At 46.2% G+C, this 16,263-nt stretch overlaps 1 protein-coding gene across 1 annotated transcript in view; it reads left to right on the forward strand.

The window, feature by feature from the left end:
• cacna1hb (calcium channel, voltage-dependent, T type, alpha 1H subunit b) overlaps positions 1-16,263 on the forward strand; it is a 62,317-nt gene that overhangs the window by 27,045 nt on the left and 19,009 nt on the right. Inside the window, exons 9-18 of the mRNA XM_063010816.1 lie at positions 205-356; positions 1,287-1,472; positions 2,270-2,387; positions 8,368-8,523; positions 8,783-8,867; positions 9,000-9,181; positions 10,356-10,685; positions 12,661-12,761; positions 12,835-12,958; positions 14,973-15,041. Coding sequence (XP_062866886.1) covers positions 205-356; positions 1,287-1,472; positions 2,270-2,387; positions 8,368-8,523; positions 8,783-8,867; positions 9,000-9,181; positions 10,356-10,685; positions 12,661-12,761; positions 12,835-12,958; positions 14,973-15,041 — 1,503 coding nt within the window. The remainder of the gene's footprint in view (positions 1-204; positions 357-1,286; positions 1,473-2,269; positions 2,388-8,367; positions 8,524-8,782; positions 8,868-8,999; positions 9,182-10,355; positions 10,686-12,660; positions 12,762-12,834; positions 12,959-14,972; positions 15,042-16,263) is intronic.

Consider the following 16,263-nt stretch of genomic DNA (forward strand, 5'->3'; position numbering starts at 1 on the left):
TACCCTTGGTTAGCATACAATCAAGCATCCAACATACAAACTTCATAGAAAAACAGAGCTCTAGAACTCTTAGTATGGTTTTGTTATATGATGCTGGGGAAACATGGTTCTAATGTTCTAATGTTTTACCCGGGGCTTCAGGCGAGTCTCTTGTTGTTCTTTTCATGCTCTTTCCTCCTGCGTTTTTCTCTCTCTGTTCTGTAGCCTGCTGAGTTAACAGATGTGCTGGAGATCAGTAACATCGTCTTCACCAGCCTGTTCTCCCTGGAGATGGTGCTGAAGCTTCTGGCTTGCGGCCCGCTAGGCTACATCAGTAACCCGTACAACATCTTCGACCTGATCATCGTCATCATCAGGCATGCCTCTTGTTTCTTTATTCCCTCCTAATTGCTCTCAGATCCTTGCGTTTAATTGCGTCCTGGTCGTTAGCATTCCTTTTTAGCGCTCGTGTTCATTATTGATGCTGAGATTTGCTGCACGGTTCAGTCGTGCTGGCAGATGCAACAGAGCTGAACCTGCAGCAGTGCTGCTTTTTTAAAAGCTGTAGAGCTAAAAGAATATGGACACCTGAACACAGGCTTGTTGGAGAGATCATTTCAAAACCATGGACATGAATATGAAGTCGTCATTCTCTTTAAGTCAAAAGAACTTTTGTTAGAGCTTTTCGCAGTCAGTGTCCCAGTTCATCTCAAATATATGTTCAGTAGGACTTTGCACCGAACCATGTCACAAAGGCAAAGTCATGCTGAAATGGAAAGGGCCTTCCCAAACTGTTGATTTATACCCCTGTTAGTGAAGGGTGTGGATAAAACTCTTGATCTCAACTATTTTAAAGCATGTCTACATACTTTTGATCATGTAGTGTATGTCTGCATTGTGATACACAAGTGGCATTCGGTCTGTTACGCTTGCCCACCACGACTGAGACCCGGGTTTGAATCTCAGTGGTGCTATTGGCACAGACATGATTGATTATTGAAAGGAGGGGGTGTTTTGGCGCTCTGTGTTTTCCCAGTGGAACTGGACCCACCGGGACACTGACCAGGATGAGCTGACTGATGAAAACGAAATAAAATATGCTCAATATTGCTGTGATTTTTTGGCACGGCAACTCTTGATTCTTATAGTATGTGCATACCGGCTGTGAAAGGCAGGCCAATCAGATTAGGACCCGTGTGCACTTCAGACCTCCAAGGTTACCAGCTTTTCCCTGACTAGAGCTCTCTAGGATTGAGCTCAGTGAACGTAGGGTAGGAATCCCCTGACGTGTCCTGTCCTCTGTGCAGTGTGTGGGAGATCACCGGTCAGGCGGACGGAGGCCTGTCGGTTCTGCGCACCTTCCGTCTGCTGAGGGTTTTGAAGCTGGTGCGCTTCCTGCCGGCCCTGCGCAGGCAGCTGGTGGTCCTGATGAAGACCATGGACAACGTGGCCACCTTCTGCATGCTGCTCATGCTCTTCATCTTCATCTTCAGGTGTGTGTGTGTGTTTTGCGGCATTTTGTGGACGCTCTTTATCCAAAGCGACTTCAGATTATGACTGAATACAATCTGAGCACTTGAGGGTTCAGGGCCTTGCTCAGGGGTCCAATAGTGGCAATTTAGCAGTGGTGGGGCTTGAACCTGCATGCTTCTGATTACTAGTCCAGATTCCTGAGCCTCCACTGTCTTCAATGCATTTGTACTATGCTTCCAGTTTACTTTTTAATCTGTTCAGTCAAACAAGTCTTATTTATATGGACACAGAGAAGCAGCAGCAAGGATTTACGAAGAAATGCCAAAAAGTTTTGAGTGAGATGTTTTTAGAAAACCCACAATGTCCCCACAAGGATTCGTAAATCATTAAGTCACAGACAAAGAAGAGTTGCGGAAATCAAGGAGCCTTTTCTGTGTGTGAACTTTTTACTGTGATTGTGGCGCAGAGCTCTACTAAACTAGCCCACTACCAACCAGCCGGGCTTCCAGACAGACATGATTGGCATGTCTGAGAGGGGACGTGAACCCCTATGATGGATTGGCGCCCCATCTAGACCCCCCATCTGTGACCCTGACCAGGATAAAGCGACTGATAAAAATAAGTGAACAAGAAATTAAATGACTGTAAATTAATATATTTTATTGTGTGACTTGGAATTAAAGCGAGTTCCTAATAATAAGGGTAGGGTGCAGAATTTGGCAGAACAAAGTAACTCCCACTAATTAAGAATTTGGAACAGAGCAGTGTATTCTGTCAGGACATCTGATCGATCTGTTCTCTGTGTTCTGTCCTTCAGTATTTTAGGCATGCATCTGTTTGGCTGTAAGTTCACACTGCGCACGGAGAACGGAGACACCGTCTCAGACAGGAAGAACTTCGACTCGCTCCTCTGGGCCATCGTCACCGTCTTCCAGGTTGGTATTCCAGTTCTTGTTCTATTTAATAATATAACAATAGAAATCCAACACCTATATCACCTTGTATATACACCGATCAGGCATAACATTATGAGCACTGACAGGTGAAGTGAATAACACTGATTATCTCTTCATCACGGCACCTGTTAGTGGGGGGGATATATTAGGCAGCGAGTGAACATTTTATCCTCAAAGTTGATGTTAGAAGCAGGAAAAATTGGGATGTTGGAACGTCAAAAGCAAGCCAAATCTTCTCATCCAACATCAGTGCCTGACCTCACGTTCTTTTGACTGAACGGGCACTAACTTCCATAGGAACACTCCAGGATCTTGTGGAGCGCTGAGTGGGACGCAACTACATATTAATACCATATAAATACCATATTAATACCATATTAATACCATATATAAATACCATATTAATACCATATATAAATACCATATCAATATCGTATTAATACCATATTAATACCATATAACTACATATTAATACTATATATTAATACCATATTAATACCATATATAAATACCATATACATATCATATATAAATACCATATCAATACCATAATAATACCATATATAAATACCATATACATACCATATATTAATACCATATTAATACCATATATTAGTACCATATATTAATACTATCTATCTATCTATCTATCTATCTATCTATCTATCTATCTATCTATCTATCTATATATATATATATATATATATACCATATTAATACCATAGTAATACCATATATTAATACCATAATAATAATATATATTAATACTATATTAATAATATCATATATTAATACCATATTAATATTATATATAAATACCATATTAATACTATATATTAATACCATATTAATACCATATATTAGTACCATATATTAATACTATCTATCTATCTATCTATCTATCTATCTATCTATCTATCTATATATATATATATATATATACCATATTAATACCATAGTAATACCATATATTAATACCATAATAATAATATATATTAATACTATATTAATAATATCATATATTAATACCATATTAATATTATATATAAATACCATATTAATACTATATATTAATACCATATTAATACCATATATTAATACTATACATTAATACTATATTAATTAATAGTGGTTTTAAAATGGGACGTTTAAAAGGCTTCCTTTCAGTTGTCAACAAACTTTTGGCCTTGGCATTTAATATAAGGCCAAAGTCCTCTTAAAGTTTCCATAGAAACACTTCACCGCCATCCAATGAATTACACAAAGCAAAAGGTAATAACAGAGCAGTCTGGAAAACAGTTCAAAGCAATTTTTGAAGCTCTAGGACTCCACCGAACCACACTGTGAGCCATTATTTCCAAACAATTTTTCCAAGAGCTTTGTGACAGCTTTTCTGGAATCTGATAGTGAAAACATGATCACAACAGCGGTGGTAGCACGATGGCGTGTGTGGTGACCTGTCCTGTGGAGCGTGCTGTAAACTCCAGTCTACAAGATGATTCTTGAGGAGAATGTAAGGTCATCTGTCCATGAGATGAAGCTGAGGTGTGGTGCAGCAGGTCAACATCTGAATCTGAATCAGACACAGACGGGTGATATACGTGTTGGATAACTTTGTCCCTTGGATAAACGAGTTTTGACTCCCCACGGCATCGGATGGCATTACTGCCGGCGTGGTGAGGTCAGCGCGGGTGTCAGGTGGGTAAATGGTGATTCGGTTCGGCATTAACTCCAGGGTCTGAGGGACGCCACAGAGGCCAGGTTTTCTGCTGCACTTTAATTTCTCTAATCTCTCATTTTGGGTGGACGTGTGTGTGTGTGTGTGTGTGTGTGTGTGTGTGTGTGTGTGTGTGTGTGTGTGTGTCAGCAGGTCCATTTTTCTCTCTGAAGCTACAGCGCTCAGTACGGCTGGACTGTCTAAAAATACATCCAGAAAATACACAAATACAAAAATCTATTTCAGCTCCCGACTCTTAAAGTCAAAAGTTTGTAGACACTTGAAAGGGACACGTTTTCATGGTGGTTCTTTTAACGTTGTTTAAAACTTTATTGTGTTTTTCTAAAAATCTGCTGTCAAAAATATACAGACACCAACTTATGATCAATTTGTTGGTGTGCAAAGTTCTAGAATGCCATGTAACACTGTGACATTAGTTCCTCATTATTATAATTCCTGAGTGATCATGATCAAGTCCAGCTGGAGACCTGGGCATGAAGCACATCATGGAACAGTTGTATCTGTACCAAATTCAAGGGAGCTTTTCATCACCGTGGGATTTAGAGGCTGTGAAAAAAATGGGCACCAACTGAAGTTTGTTGCTAACCACAAAATAATTAGATAAAAGCAACCTTGGAAGGAGACCACTGTTCTTCTGCTCAACCTTGGTAGGAGACCACTATTCTTCTGCTCAACCTTAGTAGGACACCACTGTTCTGTTCTTCTGCTCAACCTTGGTAGGAGACCACTGTTCTTCTGCTCAACCTTGGTAGGAGACCACTGTTCTTCTGCCCAGCCTTGGTAAGAGACCACTGTTCTTCTGCCCAACCTTGGTAGGAGACCACTGTTCTTCTGCCCAGCCTTGGTAAGAGACCACTGTTCTTCTGCCCAACCTTGGTAGGAGACCACTGTTCTTCTGCCCAACCTTGGTAGGAGACCACTGTTCTGTTCTTCTGCTCAACTTTGGTAGGAGACCACTGTTCTTCTGCCCAACCATTGGTAGGAGACCACTGTTCTTCTGCCCAACCTTGGTAGGAGACCACTGTTCTGTTCTTCTGCTCAACTTTGGTAAGAGACCACTGTTCTTCTGCCCAACCTTGGTAGGAGACCACTGTTCTTCTGCCCAACCTTGGTAGGAGACCACTGTTCTGTTCTTCTGCTCAACCTTGGTAGGAGACCACTGTTCTTCTGCCCAACCTTAGAAGGAGACCACTGTTCTGTTCTTCTGCTCAACCTTGGTAGGAGACCACTGTTCTTCTGCTCAACCTTGGTAGGAGACCACTGTTCTTCTGCCCAACCTTAGAAGGAGACCACTGTTCTGTTCTTCTGCTCAACTTTGGTAGGAGACCACTGTTCTTCTGCTCAACCTTGGTAGGAGACCACTGTTCTTCTGCTCAACCTTGGTAGGAGACCACTGTTCTTCTGTTTAACCTTGGTAGGAGACCACTGTTCTTCTGTTTAACCTTGGTAGGAGACCACTTTTCTTCTGTTTAACCTTGGTAGGAGACCACTGTTCTTCTGTTTAACCTTGGTAGGAGACCACTTTTCTTCTGTTTAACCTTGGTAGGAGACCACTGTTCTTCTGTTTAACCTTGGTAGGAGACCACTTTTCTTCTGTTTAACCTTGGTAGGAGACCACTGTTTTTCTGTTTAACCTTGGTAGGAGACCACTGTTTTTCTGTTTAACCTTGGTAGGAGACCACTGTTCTTGTTCAACCTTGGTAGGAGACCACTGTTTTTCTGTTTAACCTTGGTAGGAGACCACTGTTCTTCTGTTTAACCTTGGTAGGAGACCACTGTTCTTGTTTAACCTTGGTAGGAGACCACTTTTCTTCTGTTTAACCTTGGTAGGAGACCACTGTTCTTCTGTTTAACCTTGGTAGGAGACCACTTTTCTTCTGTTTAACCTTGGTAGGAGACCACTGTTTTTCTGTTTAACCTTGGTAGGAGACCACTGTTTTTCTGTTTAACCTTGGTAGGAGACCACTGTTCTTGTTCAACCTTGGTAGGAGACCACTGTTTTTCTGTTTAACCTTGGTAGGAGACCACTGTTCTTCTGTTTAACCTTGGTAGGAGACCACTGTTCTTGTTTAACCTTGGTAGGAGACCACTTTTCTTCTGTTTAACCTTGGTAGGAGACCACTGTTCTTCTGTTTAACCTTGGTAGGAGACCACTGTTCTTCTGTTTAACCTTGGTAGGAGACGATAGAAAAATAGCTGAAATTCCTTAAGCGTCTCTTGTTGACCCTGGGTAACTCTGGGTAAACAGCAACTGTTACAGGAAGACGTTTATAAGGTGAGGATGGAGCTGAAGATGAGCAGATGCAGGTCCTGGAGTTCCTCCTTCTCCTATAAACACACACACACACATCAGTGCTGCATGACAGACAGCAATAATAATCTGCACTGTTTACGTGTGTGTGGGTGGGTGTTACGGCATCCGCTGTTCTGGTTCAGTTCATCTGCTCGACTGTAGCACAGGAGGAAGGTGAGATCATTACCGAGCGGCCGCCGATTTAATGGTCAACCGTCCACATACTTCTGGCCACTCAGTGTAACTTTCTGCATGGCGGCCTATCAGTGTCACGGTCATTAGTGGACGGGCGGAGTCTTAGCCCACCCAGAACTCTAAATCTGATTAGTGGAGCTGTCAGCATCGAGGTGACAGCATTAATTAGGGAACTCCAAGGAGTGCAGCGCGCTGCCAAAACAATATGACCCCCGCCTGGCATCAAGGGGAACAGTGAGTAACCGGGTCACAAACCCCCCCCTCACCCCCACCACCATTCCCAAACACACACATCCATTTGTCGTTCTGCCTCTCTGCCCCCGAGTATCACTGAAGTTCTGCAAGGACGCTTCAAAAGTTTCCAAACTCACAACAAACAACATGTCCAATGTGTTACGACACTCTCTGAGCCAAAAGTCTTGAGCCTGAGCCTTGGTAGGTGACCACTACTAAAAGACCACTGTTCTTCTGCCCAGCCTTGGTAGGAGACCACTGTTCTTCTGCCCAATCTTGGTAGAGACCACTGTTCTTCTGTTCAACCTTGGTGAGAGATGACTGTTCCTCTGCCCAACCTTGGTAAGAGACCACTGTTCTTCCACCCAATCTTGGTAGGAGACCACTGTTTTTCTGCCTATTCTTGATGGGAGACCACTGTTCTTCTGTCCAGCTTTAGTAGAAGACCACTGTTCTTCTGCCCAACCTTGGTGAGACACCGCTGTTTCTCTGCCCAACCTTGGTGAGACACCACTGTTCTTCCACCCAATCTTGGTAGGAGACCACTGTTCTTCTGCCTATCCTTGATGGGAGACCACTGTTCTTCTGTCCAGCTTTAGTAGAAGACCACTGTTCTACCACTGTTCTTCTGCCCAACCTTGGTGAGACACCGCTGTTTCTCTGCCCAACCTTGGTGAGACACCACTGTTCTTCTGCCCAACCTTGGCAGAGACCACTGTTCTTCTGTTCAACCTTGGTGGGAGATGACTGTTCCTCTGACCGACCTTGGTAAGAGACCACTGTTCTTCCACCCAACCTTGGCAGAGACCACTGTTCTTCTGTTCAACCTTGGTGGGAGATGACTGTTCCTCTGACCGACCTTGGTAAGAGACCACTGTTCTTCCATCCAATCTTGGTAGAAGACCACTGTTCTTCTGCCCAACCTTGATAGAAGACCACTGTTCTTCTGCCCAGCTTTAGTAGAAGACCACTGATCTACCACTGTTCTTCTGCTCAGCCTTGGTAGGAGACACACACATCCATTTGTCGTCCTGCCTCTCTGCCCCTGTGTATCACCGAAGTTCTACAAGGACGCTTCAAAAGTTTCCAAACTCAACACAAACAACAATGTCCAGTGTGTTACGACACTCCCTAAGCCAAAAGTATGTGGACACCCCCCCAATGACTGTGTTCAGGTCTTTCAGGGGTGTGAAGGAAGTCTGTTGGCCTGGACAGATCCAGGATCTCAAGGCCACTACACACCCTTGGATTTCTGTCCTTACAAATGACCTCACTCGTGGACAGGACTCTCCATCAAAATCTTGTGGAAAGCCGTCTTAGATGATGTGAAGGCTGGTAAAGCTGCAGAGACAGTTTTTGGAAAGGGGTGTGATATTCAGGTGTCCACTTACTATCGGCTGTACAGTGTTTAGATATAGTGTTGGTAGACCTGATTCGTGGGAGATGAAGGCTGACCCTGCTGGTGACCCACACTGATCTCGCTCTCTGTGTTCCTGCAGATCTTGACCCAGGAGGACTGGAACGTGGTGCTCTATAACGGCATGGCCTCCACGTCTCCGTGGGCGGCGCTGTACTTCGTGGCTCTCATGACCTTCGGCAATTACGTCCTCTTCAACCTGCTGGTGGCCATTTTGGTGGAGGGATTCCAGGCTGAGGTGAGAGTTTAGAGGTTTAGAGGAAGTCTGTTGAGGGCCTCACTCACTCACCCATATGATCAAGTCATGTGACACCAGCGCAGCACATCAGATCAGGTGGACACGACTCCAGACGGGCTGGTTTGAGCACGTCAGGAACTGCTGATCTATTAACAGTCCCTATATTACACAGAATGGTGCAAAAACATCCAGTAAGCGGCAGCCCTCAGACAGAATGACCAGACTTGAATTGTCTCCGCCTGTTTTTCTCTTTTTTTAGGGCGACGCCAGCAGGTCAGAGAGCGACAATGACATTTACTCCGACTTTGGTGAAGAGGAAAGGTTGAGGGAACTGCTGTGCTCAGGTAGGGGGGGGTGTGAATACTTTTGACACTGTAAAAATGATTTGTTTAACAACTGGCATCCCTGGAAAATGCATGATCTTTATGCTCTGATGTCCGTATACTTTTGGCCATATTGTGTTTTATGTTTGCCAGGTTCGGAGGTCAAAATGCAATCTCTGATGCCCGTCTCTAACGGGCACTTGGAGCCCAGAGCGACCATGCCCCCCTACCACACGATCACGATCGCCGCGCCCAGAACCGAAGTGTCTCACTACGAGAGCCAATCACGGCGCAGCAGCAACGCCTCCTATGAGCATCACGAGCTGCGGTCAGTGGTAAGAAGCACACGGATATTATACACGACCAAAAGTTTATAGACGCACATAAACATGAACGTGTGTTTCCTAGCAGTTTTGGGATGTCAGCCATAACATTAAAACCACCTCCTTGTTTCTACACTCACTGTCCATTTTATCAGCTCAACTTACCATATAGAAGCACTTTGTAGTTCTACAATTACTGACTGTAGTCTATCTGTTTCTCTACATGCTTTGTTAGCCCCCTTTCACCCTGTTCTTTAATGGTCAGGACCCCCACAGAGCAGGTATTATTTAGGTGGTGGATCATTCTCAGCACTGCAGTGACACTGACATGGTGGTGGTGTGTTAGTGTGTGTTGTGCTGGTATGAGTGGAGTTTTTAAACACCGTGTCCACTCACTGTCCACTCTATTAGACACTCCTACCTAGTCGGTCCACCTTGTAGATGTAAAGTCAGAGACGATCGCTCATCTATTGCTGCTGTTTGAGTCGGTCATCTTCTAGACCTTCATCAGTGCTCACAGGACGCTGCCCACGGGGCGCTGTTGGCTGGATGTTTTTGGTCGGTGGACTATTCTCAGTCCAGCAGTGACAGTGAGGTGTTTAAAAACTCCAGCAGCGCTGCTGTGTCTGATCCACTCATACCAGCACAACGCACACTAACACACCACCACCATGTCAGTGTCACTGCAGTGCTGAGAATGATCCACCACCTAAATAATACCTGCTCTGTGGTGGTCCTGTGGGGGTCCTGACCATTGAGGAACAGGGTGAAAGGGGGTAACAAAACATGCAGAGAAACAGATGGACTACAGTCAGTAATTGTAGAACTACACAGTGCTTCTATATGGTAAGTGGAGCTGATAAAATGAGCGGCTGTTGTTCTAGCTAAAAAGATCTCATAGATAGAAGTCACTCTATTTGAATACTGTTTGTTTTTGAATTAAGGTGTCCAAATACTTTTGGCCATATAGTGTATCTGGAGTATCTGGCCTTTATGTATGTAATACGTATTATTATTATTTTCTGGGATTTTCTGGGCTCCAGATCACCACGACCCTGACCAGAAATGAAAATATGAATAATTCTGGTCAGGGTCACAGTGGTCTGGAGCCCCCCTCCACATACAGTGCATACTAATTGTACAGATTCGTAATGATGACGTCTGTCCACCTGTGTTTTTCCTTCAGTCCAGTCTGTGGGGGAGTCGGCGCTCCAGCTGGCACAGCCTTGGTCGCGCCTCCAGCCTCAAGAAGCGCGGCCAGTCCGGAGAGCGCGAGTCGCTTCTGTCGGGCGACGGGCAGGACAGCCTCGATGATGACCAGTCGGAGGCGGGCAAGTCGAGCAGAGCGGGCAGCCTGGGCAAAGTTTCACACCTGGAGTCGTTCGATGTGCCAGAACTGCTGCAGGTCCCACCCATGCCACGCCCGTTCGGAGAATGCAACGGTCGGGTGGATGGACCGAACGGAGCGCAGCGAGAGGCGCCGCACCCGCAGGGTGAAGAGGAGGAGCAGCAGGAGGTTCCAAACACTTCATTTATCTCTACTGAACGTGCTACTCAAAATTCATATATGGCCAAAAGTATGTGGACACCTGATCAGGAGCTTGTCCTGTTTCAAAACAACAAGCACTGATGTGCTTCCACTCCTCTGGGATGGCTTTCCACTCAATGTTGGAATGATTTTATGGGAATTTGTGCCTATTTAGACAAAAGAGCCTTTGCAGTGCAGGAGCCACACCCACACTCTATGTAGTGCAGGTGCCACACTCTTTGCAGTGCAGGGGCCACACTCTATGCAGTGCAGGGGCCACACCCACACTCTATGCAGTGCAGGGACCACGCTCTTTGCAGTGCAGGGGCCACACCCACACTCTTTGCAGTGCAGGTGCCACACTCTATGCAGTGCAGGGGCCACACCCACACTCTATGCAGTGCAGGGACCACGCTCTTTGCAGTGCAGGGGCCACACCCACACTCTTTGCAGTGCAGGTGCCACACTCTATGCAGTGCAGGGGCCACACCCACACTCTATGCAGTGCAGGGACCACGCTCTTTGCAGTGCAGGGGCCACACCCACACTCTTTGCAGTGCAGGGGCCACACTCTTTGCAGTGCTGGGGCCACACTCTTTGCAGTGCAGGGGCCACACCCACACTCTTTGCAGTGCAGGGACCACACTCTTTGCAGTGCAGGGACCACACTCTTTGCAGTGCAGGGGCCACACCCACACTCTTTGCAGTGCAGGGACCACGCTCTTTGCAGTGCAGGGACCACACTCTTTGCAGTGCAGGGACCACGCTCTTTGCAGTGCAGGGACCACACTCTTTGCAGTGCAGGGGCCACACTCTTTGCAGTGCAGGGGCCACACTCTTTGCAGTGCAGGGGCCACACCCACACTCTTTGCAGTGCTGGGACCACACTCTTTGCATTGCAGGGGCCACACCCACACTCTTTGCAGTGCAGGGGCCACACTCTTTGCATTGCAGGGGCCACACTCTTTGCAGTGCAGGGGCCACACTCTTTGCATTGCAGGGGCCACACCCACACTCTTTTCAGTGCAGGGGCCACACTCTATGCAGTGCAGGGGCCACACTCTTTGCAGTGCAGGGGCTACACTCTTTGTATTGCTGGGGCCACACTCTTTGCATTGCTGGGGCCACACTCTTTGCAGTGCAGGGGCCACACTCTTTGCAGTGCAGGGCCACACTCTTTGCAGTGCAGGGGCCACACTCTTTGCAGTGCAGGGCCACACTCTTTGCAGTGCAGGGGCTACACTCTTTGTAGTACTGGGGCCACACTCTTTGCATTGCTGTGGCCACACTCTTTGTAGTACTGGGGCCACACTCTTTGCATTGCTGGGGCCACACTCTGCAGTGCAGCGGCCACACCCACACTCTTTGCAGTGCAGGGGCCACACCCACACTCTATGCAGTGCAGGGGCCACACCCACACTCTTTGCAGTGCAGGGGCCACACTCTTTGCAGTGCAGGGGCCACACTCTTTGCAGTGCTGGGGCCACACTCTTTGCAGTGCAGGGGCCACACAATTACCCAGCGATGAGGAACCCTGTTTCAGTCATTGTCCTTCTGCCTACAGACAAACAGCCAATTGTGTGTCTGTGTGGGCACCCGGCTGGCTGATAGCACAGAGCTCAAAAACCCAGCATTGGTGGCCAGTGTGTTTTGCCCATGCGCCACCTGAGCGCCATTAATTCTGTTATCGATGTTAGACAAGAAGGCCCGGCTCTTATCTGACATTCCGATTCATCTCAGATGTGTTCAGTCTCAAGTATCGAGGTCAGGGCTCGAGCACACAACTCGTTTAACCATGCACGGCCTTCCCCATTATTTATTTATAGAACTGATTTCATACACCTGTTGTCACATGAACTCGGCCATAAAGAACCGTGTCCGCATATTTTTGATCATACAGCGTATGAGAACTCATCTTCACCTTTAAATATTTAGTATGTTTGAAATGTGTGGATGTTTGTAGAGCTGGTGCACGTTACTGAAGAGGATCCTGGAGCCGTACAAGCCCCAGTGGTGCCTAGATCACGACGACTGGTCCCTCTATCTGTTCTCGCCTCAGAATGAGTACGTATCGCTAGGCATCGCGCTCGGCTCGTAGGGTCCAGCACGCTGACCCGTGTCTCCGGTCTCTGCGCAGGTTCCGTCTGCGCTGTCAGAAGGTCATCAGTCACAAGATGTTCGATCACGTGGTGCTCATCTTCATCTTCCTCAACTGCATCACTATTGCGCTGGAGAGGCCCGACATCCAGCCGAGCAGCATGGTGAGCGCATGTGTAGTACCGATTTACACCATGATGCGGCGCTAGGACTGTTAAGTTGTTAAGTATGTTAAGTTCTATTACAGATAAAATTCTCATGCACTGTTTAAAAAAAAGTAAAGCATGCTAACCCCTCCTAACGCTGACCGTGCTGATGCCTTGACCAGACAACAGGAGTCGCCTTCTCTACCTCTGACATGGACACTTTGCGATAGGCCAAAGTATTAGACACTGATCAGCCATAACATTAAAACCACCTCCTTGTTTCTACACTCACTGTCCATGTTATCAGCTCCACTTACCATATAGAAGCACTTTGTAGTTCTACAATTACTGACTGTAGTCCATCTGTTTCTCTACATGCTTTTGTAACCTGCTTTCACCCTGTTCTTCAATGGTCAGGACCCCCACAGGACCACCACAGAGCAGGTATTATTTAGGTGGTGGATCATTCTCAGCACTGCAGTGACACTGACATGGTGGTGGTGTGTTAGTGTGTGTTGTGCTGGAATGAGTGGATCAGACACAGCAGCGCTGCTGGAGTTTTTAAATACCGTGTCCACTCACTGTCCACTCCTATTAGACGCTCCTACCTAGTTGGTCCACCTTGTAGATGTAAAGTCAGAGACGATCGCTCATCTATTGCTGCTGTTTGAGTCGGTCATCTTCTAGACCTTCATCAGTGGTCACAGGACGCTGCCCACGGGGCGCTGTTGGCTGGATGTTTTTGGTTGGTGGACTATTCTCAGTCCAGCAGTGACAGTGAGGTGTTTAAAAACTCCAGCAGCGCTGCTGTGTCTGATCCACTCATACCAGCACAACACACACTAACACACCACCACCATGTCAGTGTCACTGCAGTGCTGAGAATGATCCACCACCTAAATAATACCTGCTCTGTGGTGGTCCTGTGGGGGTCCTGACCATTGAAGAACAGAATGAAAAGGGGGTAACAAAGCATGCAGAGAAACAGATGGACTACAGTCAGTAATTGTAGAACTACAAAGTGCTTCTATATGGTAAGTGGAGCTGATAACATGGACAGTGAGTGTAGAAACATGGAGGTGGTTTTAATGTTATGGCTGATCAGTGTATATTTATTAAGCTTTGATCTACTTCATGTTTGAATGGTCAGTGCTTTCACTGATTTGAAAATTTGATTTGGAGGCTGAATTAGATTCGGCGTGAATGTATTTGATGGTTATGTTTTTGTTCCTGTTATCAAGCTTAACTTACTGAACGCAACTTGGACAGGCGAGGTTTAAATTTGAACCCGATTAGGTTTAGCAAGTTAAATCCTGCTTTAGGCGCTCAGGTGGCGCAGCAGTGGTTCAAATCTCAGCTTTGCTACCAGCAGGCTGGGCGCCTACATGAACAACGATTGGCTTGTTGTTCAAGGGAGGGTGTCGGAGAGGATTCCCTATACAGTAACTGTAATTACGAGCTCTGCTGGCTGAGATGAGGAATAATGTGGATCAGGGTGTGGCTGTCCGTACACAAAGCTGATATGAACCCGCCTCGTGCAGGTGGAAAGATGCATTCGGCTACCGCACACGTGTCGGAGGGGGCGTGTGTCAGTCACGGCTCTCCTCAGTCAGAGAAGAGATAAACGTCAGTAGATAGGAAGCGTAATGCAATCGGGTAATTGGATATGACTAGATTGGGAGGAAAACTGTGGAAATCCTGCCTTGGCTAAGTGCTTGAGATGGGCCATACTGCTTCATAAGATCAGCAAGGTTTCATTTTCAGAACTAATTGGCTGGACGTTTTGAAGCTGAAACAGTGCTGCTGTACGTACAGTGAAACTTATTCCCACCGTGGACAGGAACGCTGTGCTGTCTCGTTATCTGCACCTCCAGCCACCAGCTGGACTCACTGTCCCAGAACTTTCCTTAAAGAAATGCAACAGAAAATACATGATTTAAACGAGTTAGCTAAAGGTCACCGTTACCGCTGCTGTGTGCTTTACACTGAGCTCCTGGATGTGTGTAACTGAGCTGATTTCATTGTCCTGCAGGAACGAGTCTTTCTGAGTGTGTCCAATTACATCTTCACCGTGATCTTCGTAGCTGAAATGACAGTTAAGGTAAACGGGAACGTCTGTATCTGGATGCATGAGATGGATTTGATTTACCTGTAATTTGAGTCCTTTCTTAAGTTTACTTATGAGGAGAATCAGACTTCAGGTGTACATTTACGTTTTCAGCATTTAGCAGCCGCGACTTTTTGAGCAATTGAGAGTTAAGGGTCTTGTTTAGGGACCCAACGGTGGCAACTTGGTGGTGGTGGGGCTTGAACCAGCAATCTTCTGATTACTAGTCCAGTACCTTAACCACTGAGCTACACTTCAGGTGAACGAGCATGTGAAAAAGTCCTTGGTCGTGCTCTGTTATTGCATAATTAGCTTGCCACTGTGTGTAAAGTTGCCACCGCTGGGCTCTTGAGCGAGGCCCTTAGCTCTCAATTGCAAGTGGCTTTAATGTAAATGTAAAAACAATACAGTCACTTGGTGGATGGTGGATTAGTGCTATAGACTAATGCACCACCCAAGCTAATCATTTCATTTGATTGAGAGACAAAGTTACTCAACACTTGTAGCACCATAGTGGTAGTTTATCAAACAGATCAGCAAATTGGATCCAAATTGGCAAAGTGGAATCCAAATGTTCCAGAAGACATCCTAGGAATCCACCGAACCACAATGAGAGCCATTATTTAAAAAATGAGGGGAAACAGTGAAGTTTTCTTAAGCGATATCTTGTGTCATGATTATTTAATATAATTTAGTAAGCCGAAGAAAGGGGGCACATACTTTTGCAGCATGCAGCATCCACTTATAAAGTGGATTAAATGAGACAATGCTGGTGCTGGTGCTGATGCTGCTAATGATGAGGATTATGATAAGAATGATGAGAGTAATAAAGATGAAGAAGTGTACACCGACCAGGCATAATATTATGAGCACTGACAGGTGAAGTGAATAACACTGATATCTCTTCATCACGGCACCTGTTAGTGGGGGGGATATATTAAGCAGCGAGTGAACATTTTATCCTCAAAGTCTCAAAGTTAATGTGTTAGAAGCAGGAAAAATGGGCGAGCGTGAGGATTTGAGGGCCAAATTGTGATGGCTAGACGACTGGGTCAGAGCATCTCCAAAACTGCAGCTCTTGTGGGGTGTGTCCCGGTCTGCAGTGGTCAGTATCTATCAAAAGTGGTCCAAGGAAGGAACCGTGGTAAACCGGCGACAGGGTCATGGGCGGCCAAGGCTCAGTGATGGACGTGGGGAGCGAAGGCTGTACAGATTG

Source organism: Trichomycterus rosablanca, chromosome 15, assembly GCF_030014385.1.
Source record: "Trichomycterus rosablanca isolate fTriRos1 chromosome 15, fTriRos1.hap1, whole genome shotgun sequence".
NCBI classification, from domain to species: domain Eukaryota; kingdom Metazoa; phylum Chordata; class Actinopteri; order Siluriformes; family Trichomycteridae; genus Trichomycterus; species Trichomycterus rosablanca.